Here is a 13,161-nt window from a genome sequence, read left to right on the forward strand (position 1 = left end):
CTTAAACTGGGTAAAATAAACATGCTGACCTGCCGCTCTCCCAAGCAGAGCTGCTGCCCTTATCAGCTTTCTCTGCAAGTTTAGCATTCCTTTAGGGAGCAGGAAACCCTTGTGTGACGACCTTCTGAGTTTGAGAACCACCACAAGCTTTCCCCAAAGACTTGTGGATGCACTGCTCCATTGGATCTCCCTCTTTTCTCAGGACCTTTCCCCCTTTCACAATCCATTTCCTGTCTTGGTGGATTGCTGTGGCTTCACACTGCTATGCTGGCAGTTTGGCATGCTTGTCTCTGTCAAGGGCTACAATGTGCCTGCTCCTTTAAGTAGTAAAAGTGTGTGTTTAGAGCTTTAAAGTGTTTTGAAGTGGGCTACAAAATTTGTAGTTTCTAATGATATTCATAGCAAATGAAAGACTTCACAATGGAATGGAATGGGTGGCCCTGACCACATTTACATGCATGGCTTTTTTTAGTAGATTGACCCATTTAGGTTAGTCATATTCCAGGTATAGGTGGTGTACCACATCAGGAATTAAATGACCCCACCCCCCATCCCATTATTAAATGTCTTGTCTATCTAATCTGTCCCATTTCAAAAGAATAAGCCAACATTATTCAGCAATTAGCTTGATTTATTGAGCTCCTTTTCCATGTTATGTATCATAATTAGAATTCAGTTGATTTTCCCTTCATTTCCTCTGCATAACTAATTAGAACCTAAAATGCTATTCGGGATAAAATACAAGCTGGTGGTTCTTACAAAGAATATAATATGTTTGTGTGTAAATGTGCTCATTTTGCAATTTTTTAGACGTGCTTATGGTTTTTATAGCCAGAAGGGGGAAGGTCATAAAACTGCAAATTGGGCTTTCATTTTTTGTTTCATTTAGTAGTTTTCTTAACTCTCATTGATGTTGAGGATCATTCTGACTGAAACCTCTGGATACTGAGAACATTTGTTGTAAAATTTAAATCGTATGCTAGAAACGTCCAGTGTATATAAGGTTTGGGATCATGCTCTTACAACTTCACAGCCCATTAGCACAATTGATTTTTAGCATTTTTTCCACCAAACTATTGAAAGCCATGGCCTTTCACAGCCTGAGCTCCAGAACCCCTCATGCTTTTGGTTGTGCTGTTTGCTGTGTTTTGCACCCCATGATTTGAAGTGTGTATTTAATGTGCATCAGCATGTATGCCTTATTGCTTAAGGTTGCCATGCATTTAATGTGGTCACATCATTGAGCATATCACATATATATATTATATATATATATATATATTAAATTAATATTAAGACTAGTCTTGGGCTATAAAAAAAAATCATCATTTATTTTCTATATTGATAAACATCTTTAGTCCCGGACTAAGCTTAAAGTGCATAATTATCAGGTATATTATATGGCATATCCCATTGTTTATTTCAGTGCTTTCTTTATTTCAGGGAGTATCTATTCAAGTCCAGGCCTCTACAGCAAGACAATGACTCCCACCTATGACTCTCGAGATGGCAGTCCACTTTCCCCCACCTCAGCCTGGTTTGGAGACAGTCCATTGTCTGAGGGCAATCCCAGCATCCTCGCTGTGAGTCAGCCCATCTCCTCACCTGATATACTTGTTAAGCTCTACAAACCACCCTCCCTTCTTGATAAGGCCAAAATAAATCAAGGGTAAGTCCAGAAACATGGTTCTAATGATTAGGGATTTTAATTTGTAATGGATTGGGTTGTAATTTAGCTTCCTTGTGTGTCTCCTGCAGGTGGCTGGACTCCTCCAGGTCTCTAATGGAGCAGGATGTTAAAGAGAATGATGTTCTTCTTTTGCGGTTCAAATACCATAGCTTTTTTGATCTCAACCCCAAGGTCAGAGTTTGTTATTGTTCTACAGTATAGTTTAAGCCTGTTGCTGATTCATTCTTGGAGCACATTTTTGAATCTTTGAATTGTTGAGTGTATCCTGTTAATAAATAGTGTCTTGACACATTGATGTTCTATAGTCCACTGTGCTGAATTCTTAGCACTCAGGTAGTTGTTGCAGCTGACACAGTGGGTGTGAGATGGAGGAAGTTGCTCTCACACATATTCTGTTTGCTCAGCTGGAATGAACAAGCTGTCCTGTCTCTTGCACCCCACAGTATGATGCCATCCGGGTTAACCAGCTATACGAGCAGGCCAAATGGGCCATCCTGCTGGAGGAGATTGAGTGCACTGAGGAAGAGATGATGATGTTTGCGGCCCTCCAGGTAAGAGGGAAAGCGTGTGTGAGCATGTGTGTGTGAGCGCGCATGTGTCTGAGCTCGCGTGTGTAAGGATTCCAAAGAGTGGGCAGTCCATCTCCAAGGCCATATTAGGCAGTGGGATTGCTTAGTAAGCCAGTGATGAGAGATTGTATACAGTGTTAATGCTGGGCTCCCTGCCCTCCTGTACTGTTAATGGATTGACTAGGCTTTGTGCCTGTAGTTGGCTAGTTTTAACTGCTGTCCGTAGATGTGTGCTTCTAGAGGTTATCTTTGCTGTTTTCACAATCTCATAGAGTTTATAGTTAGAGAGTTGGTAGTCAGTAGTTAGAGTTTATATCCACTGTCTCTCATGACGTTTGCTTGTCCAAGGTTAAGGACGGTGAACAGGTTTGACATGTTTTTTTGTCTAGATGTAAATATATGATTTTCGGTTCTGTAAATAGAAACATTGAATTAGTCTCTTCTCAAAGTGACGGTTTGTGTATTTGTTTCTGTCCGTATACATTTGCATATCAGTTGGTTAAAGCAGACAAGATGTAGTAAAATACTCCTTTAGCTTGCAAATGAGTGTGAAAGCTTGTTAGCTGCAATAAGCCTGTACACAAGGCTCTGATCCTGGCCCCAGATCTAACAAGGAGCAATTTAATATTCTAGGTGTGATTTGGCCCCAGTGCCCCCTTTGAAAGCCTCTTTGGCCTTTGGCACTGCTATTTCAGACCATCATTAAAGCTGGGTGACAAGACTTGAGGACGCCAAGCTGTCTTCACCCCATGTGTATATATAGAGTGGGTGCCCAGTGAATGGGACGTAGGACCACCCAGCCTAACATTCATCCATCACCAGCAGTTGTGCTCAAGAGGTGTTAGTTTTTCAGCATGGAGTTTATTGAGTTGTTTCTGGGGTCTAGCATTTCCTGCCCCACAGATGCTGGCTGTGGTGAGTTTAAATTGGTCCAGACTGCCTCTGTCAGGACAGCATTTGGTTGGCTAGTTAATGCTGAGATTGAGAAGATCTCTGAGTATACTCAATGTGAGAATTGCCTTTATCTTGAATTGCCACAGTGTCTAAGTTTAGTGGGATCTACTCATCTCAAGGTCTTTAATTGATCAGTGCCTAGTTGAATCTAAAAATACATGTCCTCTCAGACCATCTGCTTATTTGCATGCAAGCGTGCGTGAGGGCAGCTGTTTGATTGTACAAATACCATTTGTCAGCAAGCTGAATTTAGGGACGAGTCTCCATTGTCATTTTCCACATAGCCTTATAGCGGATAAAAAAAATAGAGTGCTCATGCACAGTAATTAATAAACTGTGGCCAATGTGGACAATGATTACTATGGAATATTGGATTATCAAGCCAGATACTATTTTTAAATAAGAAAATACTTATTTCCCATTCAGTACACTCTAATTTTGAATTCCTCATTTTGTTTTAGTATCACATCAACAAGCTGTCCATCATGTCTTCAGACAATCACATGAACAATAGCGAGAAGGAGGTGGATGAAGTGGATGCTGCACTGTCAGACCTGGAGATCACCCTGGAGGGAGGAAAGACCTCGAACACATTGGTAATCTCTCTCTCTGTCTCTCTCTCTCTCTCTCTCTCTCTCTCTCTCTCTCTCTCTCTCTCTCTCTCTCTCTCTCTCTCTGTGTGTCACTACATGTTTTTCTTTTATGACAAGCAAATAGAATGTAAACCTTAAGTCCTCAGTCCTCAGATGTGTGTTCCATCTTTATCCTTAGGGTGACATTACATCCATCCCTGAACTGGCTGATTATGTGAAAGTCTTTAAGTGAGTTAAACTCTGCACAGTTTCTCTGTGTTAACTGCTGCATGTTTTTTTTTCTTTTGATTTTCAAATATTGTATAAGCTTGAATATTGTATACAAATATTATGTTTGACATTAAAGTCATTCAGATGCAGAGAGTTTGTTTAAAATAGGCTTGGGAACTGATGTTTGGCATAAATTCTCTCTGATGTTTGGCATAAATAATCATTTAGGCTCAAGGACAAAACCAGCAAATAGGAAATGTATTCATAAACATTTTTGTTGTGTCTGATTTTATTTAAAAAAAAAAAAAAAAAAAATGTTTATATTTACAATGAAAATTATAATTATACACATTGTTTCTGATATTTGTGTCGCTTCTCAGGCCAAAGAAACTGACACTGAAAGGACCCAAGCAGTACTGGTGCACATTCAAGGACATCACAATTTCTTGCTACAAGAGCCGTGAGGAGGCCCATGGCATACCTGCTCTTCAAATGAACCTGAGAGGTGAGGACCACTTTGCGTTCAGTTTTCTAGAATTCATTATTGACATATTAGAAGCTGAGGTTGTGCACTTTTGTGCTTTTCTACAGGCTGTGAGGTTACACCAGATGTAAACATTTCTGGTCAGAAATTCAACATCAAGTTGTTAATCCCAGTAGCGGATGGCATGAATGAGATCTGGCTGCGATGCGACACTGTGAGCAGATAAGCACGCATTGAATTAGCAGAATTAACGCTAAGTAACTCGCACTTTTGACTTTGACTTTTTTTTTGTTTGTTTCTTGTTTAGGAGAAGCAGTATGCACAGTGGATGGCTGCCTGTCGTCTGGCCTCCAAAGGGAAGACAATGGCAGATAGCTCCTATAACCTGGAGGTCCAGAACATTTTGTCCTTCTTAAAGATGCAGCATATGAACCCAGATCCCCAGGTTATTGAATCAATCACCACCGATATCAACCCTGAGTGTCTGGTCTCACCACGATATCTGAAGAAATACAAGAACAAGCAGGTAACTGAAGACAAGTTAGACGATGAACCTGCCCTAAGAAACAAGTAAAGAAATGCACATTGGTATCCAACTGAGCAAAATGAGATTAGAGCTCAGGTCCAATTAATTAAGAATTGTGATCTTCAGTTTGGATGGAACTAATGAAGATTACACACCTTAAAATCTGTTTTAGCCTTTCATTGTAATCTAGCTTGTGTGTTGGGAAATGGATTAGAAATCTAACTGCAGGGTGAAATGGCCTGAAAAGAGGAGTTGTGGAGGAAGGTCCTGTAATGCTTAGCTGTCTACGGAGGAATGTATGAATTTACTCCACTTATCTACATCACACCTCTTTCCTCAGTGTCTACTGCAGTTCTACTGCACCCATGAAAACGGACAATTTCTTTTTCCGTTTGTTGTGCTGCTAAATCAGGACTAGGACATGCCTAATAAAATGATAGGAAGTGAGTCAACAATGACTTTGCATTGGAAGTAATAAATGTGGTAGTTATGCTTCCTCTTCAGTTGTTGCCTGGCGATATGGACGATTTGGATCTGGATTTGGTTGGGCATAGTCAGTACGTGTTTGTTCTTCTGTTCATTATACTAACCTGTTGGTGAGATGCAATGACAGACTGCTGAAAGCGTTAATAATGCCAGGTGATGTGATGTAGATTTGAAACCGTAGACTAGTTCACCAATGAACAGCAGTCATTCAGATTTGCTGCACCGCTTTAATGTGAAACCAAATTAAAGCTCCCTCCTCCAAGCAACATTAAAGAATATTATAGTTAATTTCTAGCTTGTCGATTTTATATATATATGCTGTTGCTTGAAAGTTTGTGAAACCTTTAGAAATTTTTAGATTACTGCATACATACTACCCAAAACATCAGATTTTCACACAAGTCCTAAAAGCAGACAATGTAAACCCAATCAAACAAGTCAGACAAATATATTCTACTTGGCACTTATCCCGGGAAATTTTGCAATATATATCTGTGAGTGGCAAAAGTATGTGAAACTCTAGGATTAGTATTTAATTTAAAGGTCAAATTAGAATCTAACTTATCAATTAGTGGGATGACAATCAGGTGACGGTGAATGCGCTGTTTGATTTAAAGAACTGATATATCAAGGTCTGATGTGCTTGTATAAGTGGATTATGGCACAAACAAGGGATATTTCTAATGACTTCAAAAAAAATATTGTTGCTCATTAGGCAGGAAAAGGTTACAAAACTATCTCTAAGAGTTTGGACTCAAAAAAGATATAGTCAACAAATTTTCTCCATTTGTAAAGAATCTGACCATTGCTACGCTCCCTAGAAGTGGTCGACCAACAAAGATCACTTTTAAGCAACTAAAGGCCTTGCTTACTTTAGCTAATGTTAATGTTTGTGAGTCTGCCATCAGGTGAAAGCCTCTACTCTCCAAAAAGAACCCTACTTCCCATTTGAGGGTTGCTAAAGATTTGCAAAAGGTGTGGACTAACCAGAGGACTATTGGAAAAATAATTTAACGGCTAGACCAAAATAGAACTTTCTGATTTAAATGAGAGGTGTTATTTTAGGAGAAAGGAAGATTCCACCACCATGTGTAATAGGAGGTATAATGTTATAATGCTGGAAGTATCATGCTTTGGGCCTGTATTGCTGCATCTGTGCCCGGTCAGCTTGCCATCATTGATGGTACAATACATTCAGAATTGTACCGGTGAATTCTAAAGGAGTATACCAGGACATCTGTCCATGAACGGTGTCTTGAACCAGAAACGTTACTTGCAGTTATTATTGCACAAGGGGTCACAACAGACACTGAAAGCAAAGGTTCACATGCATTTGCCAGTATTAAATGAAGAGGTTTAATATTTTGTTTTTGATTGGGTTCACTTTGTCTACTTTTAGGACTTGTGTGAAAATCTGATGATATTTTGGGTCATATGCAGTATGCAGCACATGACAGTATAAAGGTGGTTATAATCATGTAGAGAGTTAGGGAAAACCTTATAGCACTCTACACCAATAAATGGAAAATGGGAAAAAAATTCAAGGGAATAAAAATTTAGAATCCCTAAAACACTTTGCACATCATTGTATAGTGGAGAGGCGTGCATGGTACATGTGTAAGTGATTACACTGTAGCATAGCACATGTTGGTATGTTTTGGCTGATACTGTGGCACTGCTGGAATGTGTAAGTGATTAGATTGGGGGGTGGGGTTGGTGTGGGGGGTGGGGGGTGGCGGCCTTGAATGAGGAGGTGTAGCTGCTTTAAATGAGTCAGTAGTGTGCAGGGTATGGGAGTAAGCCAGATGTGGTTTGTTGTCTACTCTGAGTGGCCAGCTTCTCTGCAGCCTGTTGAGAAGGCTGTAAATTAGCAGCACAGGAAATGGCAGGAAATGCCTTATTAAAAGGGAGGACGTTCATCGATGCCATTTGAAGCTAGTGTGGAAATTACACAACCTAAGCCAGTTTAGAACACACATTGAATGGAATATTTTTAGTGCACAGTGTTATTGTTTAAAAAAAATCTGCATTTTCCCTGTCCACTCAGAAACAGGAAGCTGGTTAGAGCATGTAGATGTGAGTGAGCAAGGCCACTAGGGTCTGCTGAGTGTGCAGAGTGTTCATGAGAGGCAGTGGTTCTGGCTAAAGTCCAGAGATTGAAATGTTTGGAGGGGTAGTGGCTTGTAATATGACCCACCCTCCCCAGCTGCTCTCCACACTGTCGTCACTACATAAAAGCTCCAAGCCATCTGATCCCCTAAGTCTGTGTTTGGAATTGAAGGGGGTGGGGACGGACAAAACAGGCGGGAAAGCAGCAGGAGATGAGAGCTGCCTGTGAACGCCGTTTGTCCTACGCGATGCTGTGCTCTCAGCTGTGCAGAAGCTGCTGGAGTTTGTGGGGATTTTTTGTCTACGCCAACATTTTCTTCACCAATAATCCAGGCATTTCCTCACATTTAATTTGTTGTAATCAGTAGAACTTTATGGACCGTGATGCCTTTTATCCATGTTGTGTATAACAGGTGTTCTCCAACAAAATTCACATCAGTCAAATGCATAACAAAGGGAATTTTTGAGATGGTTTAGTTTTTGGGGGAGTAGCGCCCTCTTGTGGAAAAAGTACAGTATGTATTAATTTTAACCTGCCTTTGTCCTTTTAGTAATTAGATGGGTCATATACATATACATGGCAATGTATGTTTATTGTGTTTATTGCAGTATACATATATTGCCATGTTAGCTACTGTATTACATTTTGTCTGTAGGTATTTTAAACACTGTAAAGTGTTTGGTCTGCTAAATATATCTGAAATTTTTATCAATTCATTTTTTCTACAGGGCAAAGCTGAAATTGTGCAGTGTTTTACAAAATGTCTTTTCATTCTTGTTGATGTTTCTCAATATGCTGTGCATTGCTTCTCTTGTTTCTCATGTATTCAGCTGGATACTGCTGCATGAGCTTCGCCTGCCATATGATAACCCTTTTCGTTTTGCATTCTTGACAATATGATTCATAAAGGCTAATCTGTTTTGTTTTAAACTTGTCTGCTTGTTTTTGTCACCTTGTTGTCTGCTACTATTTTCACTTGCTTTATTTATTCACTTATTTTTTACCTTTTTATCATTTTCCCCCTTCTTTTGCTCTTCCTCTGCCCCTGACCTTCTCAGCCAGGCTATATCAGAGACCTGGTAAGTCAGCTGCTTGCAGTGATGTCTTACGTAACTCTGTCCTTTTTGTTACACGTCTGTGCTCTAACTAACATAGTTGTAAAATAGTGAGTGAACTTGTGTGGTTTAAAGTAGGGCCTGACTGACTGGAAAAAAACAACAACTTTGCGGTCTAAATCGTATATGAAATAAATGTTCCTTTTCATTGTACTTTGTGTAGTACAATTTATGAAGTGTGTAGTGTGTCGATGCACAGAACCTACTGAACAATACAGCTAGAGGCTCAACTAAAACTTAAGCAAACAGAAACACAATAAATGATTAACACACTGTAGGTAAAAGTAAGTCAGGGAAAATAGCATCTAGCATTAGATGTTGATCACTGATAATGGATCAAATTAAAATGAAGAAAAGGGGTTGCATAATGTCACCATATCACATTCATAGGGTTTAAATATCTAATGCACTATTATCTCTAAAGTTCATTAGAATTTTGTAATTTATGTATGTTGGTGCATAAACATTTAAAATGGCTTTTAAATGCACAAATGAAACTATTTATTTTCTTATTTTTTTGCTATCAGTGTGAGTACAACATCGTAATGCATTATTTAAAACAGTCTACATGAGAATCATGTACATATCTGTCTTAAAAAGTAATTAAACTAACTACAATATAAAGTGTTCCCATGATGTTTAAGAATCTCATTACGTATTGCTAGCGATTATCATCTTATGGCGTGTTTATGGATGTTGTTTGAAAAATATCTGTTAACAATATTATCTGCCAATTTTATTGGTATATTTATTTCTTTATTTGGGCCCTAGTTTAAATCTGTCTGGTTGCTAGATTTGCTCTATCATCTTCTTAAATTTATTTTCTTTTTCATACTAAACAATGTGATCATGTTTGGTGACTAAATGGTGGTGGTGTCAGTTCCATAAGGTGAATATCTGAACCCAAAAACAATGGCACTTCTAAGCAGGTAGATCTGTTTACCTGTAGTGACCACGGCCTGAAGCAGCACTTCAGTGTTGTTAGGAGTGACTGAAACCCCACCACTGAGCTCACTCACTAGAGCTGAGCCTCTGTAGTACTTCATCTCTCTCTCTCTCTCTCTCTCTCTCTCTCTCTCCCCCCCCTCTCCACATACTTTGTGTTTGGAAACACTGTAGCATGAATATTTGTGACATCATCTATTCCTCAGTATTAGACTGTATATAAGTATGTGTATGCGGTGGGAGGGTGAGACAAGATGTCAGTGTTGAAAGTGTGTTATCCATTTGTTTTCAGATTTCTGCTCGTATCCTAGAGGCCCATCAGAATGTGGCCCAGATGAGTCTCATCGAGGCCAAGATGCGCTTCATCCAGGCGTGGCAGTCATTGCCAGAGTTTGGGATCACTCACTTCTTGGCCAAGTGAGTGTTGTGCATAGTCTTGTTAATGCTTTTTAAAAGTCTCCAAACTCCCTGATTCCTGAAAATGTGTGTCAGGCTGAACGGGCACACCCAAGAACTCGTTATTTTCCATTCTATTAGAAATGTAGATTTTGTAAAAGGATTTGAAGAACACACAAATAAATTCATACAGTTGGCTCATGTTGTGTGTTAAATTCTGTAACTGAGTCTTATTTATGTTTTGTCTTTCTAAGGTTCCAAGGCAGTAAGAGAGATGAGCTGATTGGTATCACCTACAACAGACTGATCCGCATAGATGCTGGCACCAGAGACGCCATTAAGACTTGGCGCTTCAGCAACATGAAACAATGGAACATCAACTGGGAGATCAAGATGGTAAGTTTTTGTTTTTTTCTTCTTCTTCTTCTTATAAATCATACATAATTAAGAGCAGTTGTGTTGTTAATGGGTGAATATAACAGAAGCTAGACATGTATAAGAGACCTTAGGGTGAGTTGAACATAAGTAGTGATGTAGCAAAGCTGTGTTCTGGCAAAAATCTGTGTGTATGTGCAGCTGCCTGGGGAACCATTCATATGGCCGAGCTAATTTAAGTATTTTCTTTAAGTTAGACATGCAGCTGTGCACTTGCATCAAAATGTACTAGTGCTGCCCTCCTTTAATGGCTTCCACAGAACTCACCATTGGTGATGCAAGCTCTGCTTTAGCTTTTACAGAGCTTTATTTTTGAAGACGTGTGACTGAACGAAAGCCATGTTATAAAAGCATTGTACAGCAATCTCAAATGCAGTAAGATTCTTGTTCCTTTATGCAGCTCATATTCTCTAAACAATTATTTTCTGTTCTAGGTTACTGTGGAGTTTGCTGATGAACCTAGTCTGTCATTCACCTGCACTGAGGTGGACTGTAAGGTGGTGCACGAGTTTATTGGTGGCTACATTTTCCTGTCCACCAGGGCCAAGGACCAGAATGAGTCTCTTGATGAGGAAATGTTCTACAAGCTTACAAGTGGCTGGGTTTGAGATGGAGATCCTCTGAGCCCAGCAAATCAGTGGGTGGGGTGGCATGGGCTGCCTTGGAGTTTTGTTCATTTACTCTCGTGTTTTTATTTTTTAACCATGCCACACATCTGGCCACATTGATTGTTTAAAAGCTGCCATCTTTTATTATTATTATTATTATTCTGTTCCTGCCTTAATGCTTACAAACACCTCTGCTACACCAATGAGCTGACTTTGAGGAACGAGAAGAATGTTCTGCCTCCACCCTGGGGTTCACCTTCTGCTGAGAAATATTTGTTTCCTGCAGCACGCAGCTACTTTCACAGAGACGGCTGCTTCCTTTTCCTTTCCCAGAGTGCTTGGTGTGTGTAGTCACTGCAGTGTTAGATGGTTGTCTCCACCTCCACCGCTGTGCACCATGTACACCAGAGAGGCAGGTGCAATCCATGACCTTTCACCTTGCATGCGTATACTCAAGCTTGTCTCAAATGTCACTGCTCATTTTACGATCCGATTGTTTTGAGATGTCGAGTTTTGTGATTGTCTTCTTGCCTTTATTCTAATCCAGTCCCTATGCTGCTTCACTTATTTTGAATGTCATCATTTCCATTTATATTCCATTCATTGCCACCATTTTGTTAACACTACCTTTGGCTACGGCCGCCATGTTTATGAAGGAAAAATCCAGCACTCAATATTATAATCTACATGAGTTAGGCGGAGCAGTGCTGACCCGAATACTGAACACTACAAGCGGATTTGCAGTGAAGAAGATGCTTTTGTTTTAGTGCGATCCCTTGACAAGATAGCAAGCTCTTCTACACTTAAGGAATAGGCCCCACATGTATAAGCTGTAGTTTACTTCTTTGTCTGACGACCTGAGTCAGCAGGAGATAATGTATCGATCTTCAGCACTATAAACATTAGTGGATGGCTTTTGGGGTTTTTTCCACTAAACACAGCGGTTTTCGGGTTTTACTCTCACGAGCAGTTTGCAATGCACGTAAAACAGAATGTCGAAGGCCACATGATGAAGGAATGATTCCAGGGATCTTAACCTGTTAGCTAAAGAGTCTCTAAAATAATTACGTGTCTTGTAGAAAATGACAAGGAAAGCAGACCTGTTTGCAGTTTAGGGCCTGTGTGTCATGATTACAGCCTCTACCTTCTTATTCAGTGTGAAGTCAGTGAGGATGACCTCAGTTGTGCTCTGGAGCCTGATGGCTCTTGGCTACAAGAAGCACCATGACGTGTTTGTTTCCTATTTTTCTGTACAGCCTTCTCTTCTGTCACTCACACCTTATCCTAAACCATATAGTATTATTCAAAGCTATTATATTGTTATGCACCAGCAAAAGGTCACTGTGTTTTAAAGTCAGTACATGCAATGTTCATCTTTCTTTTTCATGAATATGAAGGAATGCTAAACGAAGTATTAGTTTTTGTAACTAATGTAAAAACAATTTTATAGAATTGTACAGGTATTGTTTTGTTTGCTTTTTTCCTGTCTCTTTTTTTTTCTTTTCTTTTTTTTTTTTTTGGAAATGCTTTTTTTTTCCCAGAAGAAAAGGAAAAAAGACATCTTTTGAGCATTGCTTTAAAATGATGTGCTTGGTATGATGTGTACCTGCCTATGTTAAGGTCTTGTTGAGTTTTTAAGAGTAAGAAAATATATATAAGTATATATAATGTGATGAAGCATGTCTCAAGCTCCAGGTTTAGCTGCTGCACATTTCAACGCACTCACATTGAAGGGCTTGTTTAATTTCCTGTTACTTTTATCTGGCCTTAAATTAAACACAGTATGTAAATGTTTTCTGTTTGATGCATTGGAGCTTTTGACTATCAAGTTTTAAGAATTTATTTGTTAGCACACGTGAATTATCTTTTAGCAGTGCATTTTTCTGTCAATTGTAGTACACTATTAAAATGTTAGAACATGTTTTTAATTTTCCTACACAAATGATAATTTTAAGCTTGATTATGAAGGAGAACCATCGGCCCCTGGAGTTTGAGACAAATTATCATACAATGAAGTACAATAAAAGCTACTTTAGCATA

The 13,161-nt window shown here is 39.3% G+C and overlaps 1 protein-coding gene across 5 annotated transcripts in view; it reads left to right on the forward strand.

Annotated features, from left to right (window-relative positions):
* Positions 1-13,161, forward strand: part of fermt2 (FERM domain containing kindlin 2) — a 35,044-nt gene extending 21,883 nt beyond the window's left edge. For 3 of the 5 annotated variants that reach the window (XM_047821435.1, XM_027172405.2, XM_027172407.2), the window contains 12 exons: positions 1,444-1,669; positions 1,759-1,861; positions 2,134-2,241; positions 3,675-3,809; positions 3,985-4,034; positions 4,397-4,521; positions 4,608-4,714; positions 4,808-5,026; positions 8,681-8,701; positions 9,975-10,099; positions 10,333-10,474; positions 10,948-13,161. In XM_047821435.1, the coding sequence (XP_047677391.1) occupies positions 1,444-1,669; positions 1,759-1,861; positions 2,134-2,241; positions 3,675-3,809; positions 3,985-4,034; positions 4,397-4,521; positions 4,608-4,714; positions 4,808-5,026; positions 8,681-8,701; positions 9,975-10,099; positions 10,333-10,474; positions 10,948-11,121 (1,535 nt within the window). In that variant the 3' untranslated portion in view covers positions 11,122-13,161. The remainder of the gene's footprint in view (positions 1-1,443; positions 1,670-1,758; positions 1,862-2,133; positions 2,242-3,674; positions 3,810-3,984; positions 4,035-4,396; positions 4,522-4,607; positions 4,715-4,807; positions 5,027-8,680; positions 8,702-9,974; positions 10,100-10,332; positions 10,475-10,947) is intronic. The other 2 variants (XM_027172406.2, XM_027172408.2) reach the window with 1 other exon arrangement.

Source organism: Tachysurus fulvidraco, chromosome 12 (assembly GCF_022655615.1).
Source record: "Tachysurus fulvidraco isolate hzauxx_2018 chromosome 12, HZAU_PFXX_2.0, whole genome shotgun sequence".
In the NCBI taxonomy this organism is placed as follows: Eukaryota; Metazoa; Chordata; class Actinopteri; order Siluriformes; family Bagridae; genus Tachysurus; species Tachysurus fulvidraco.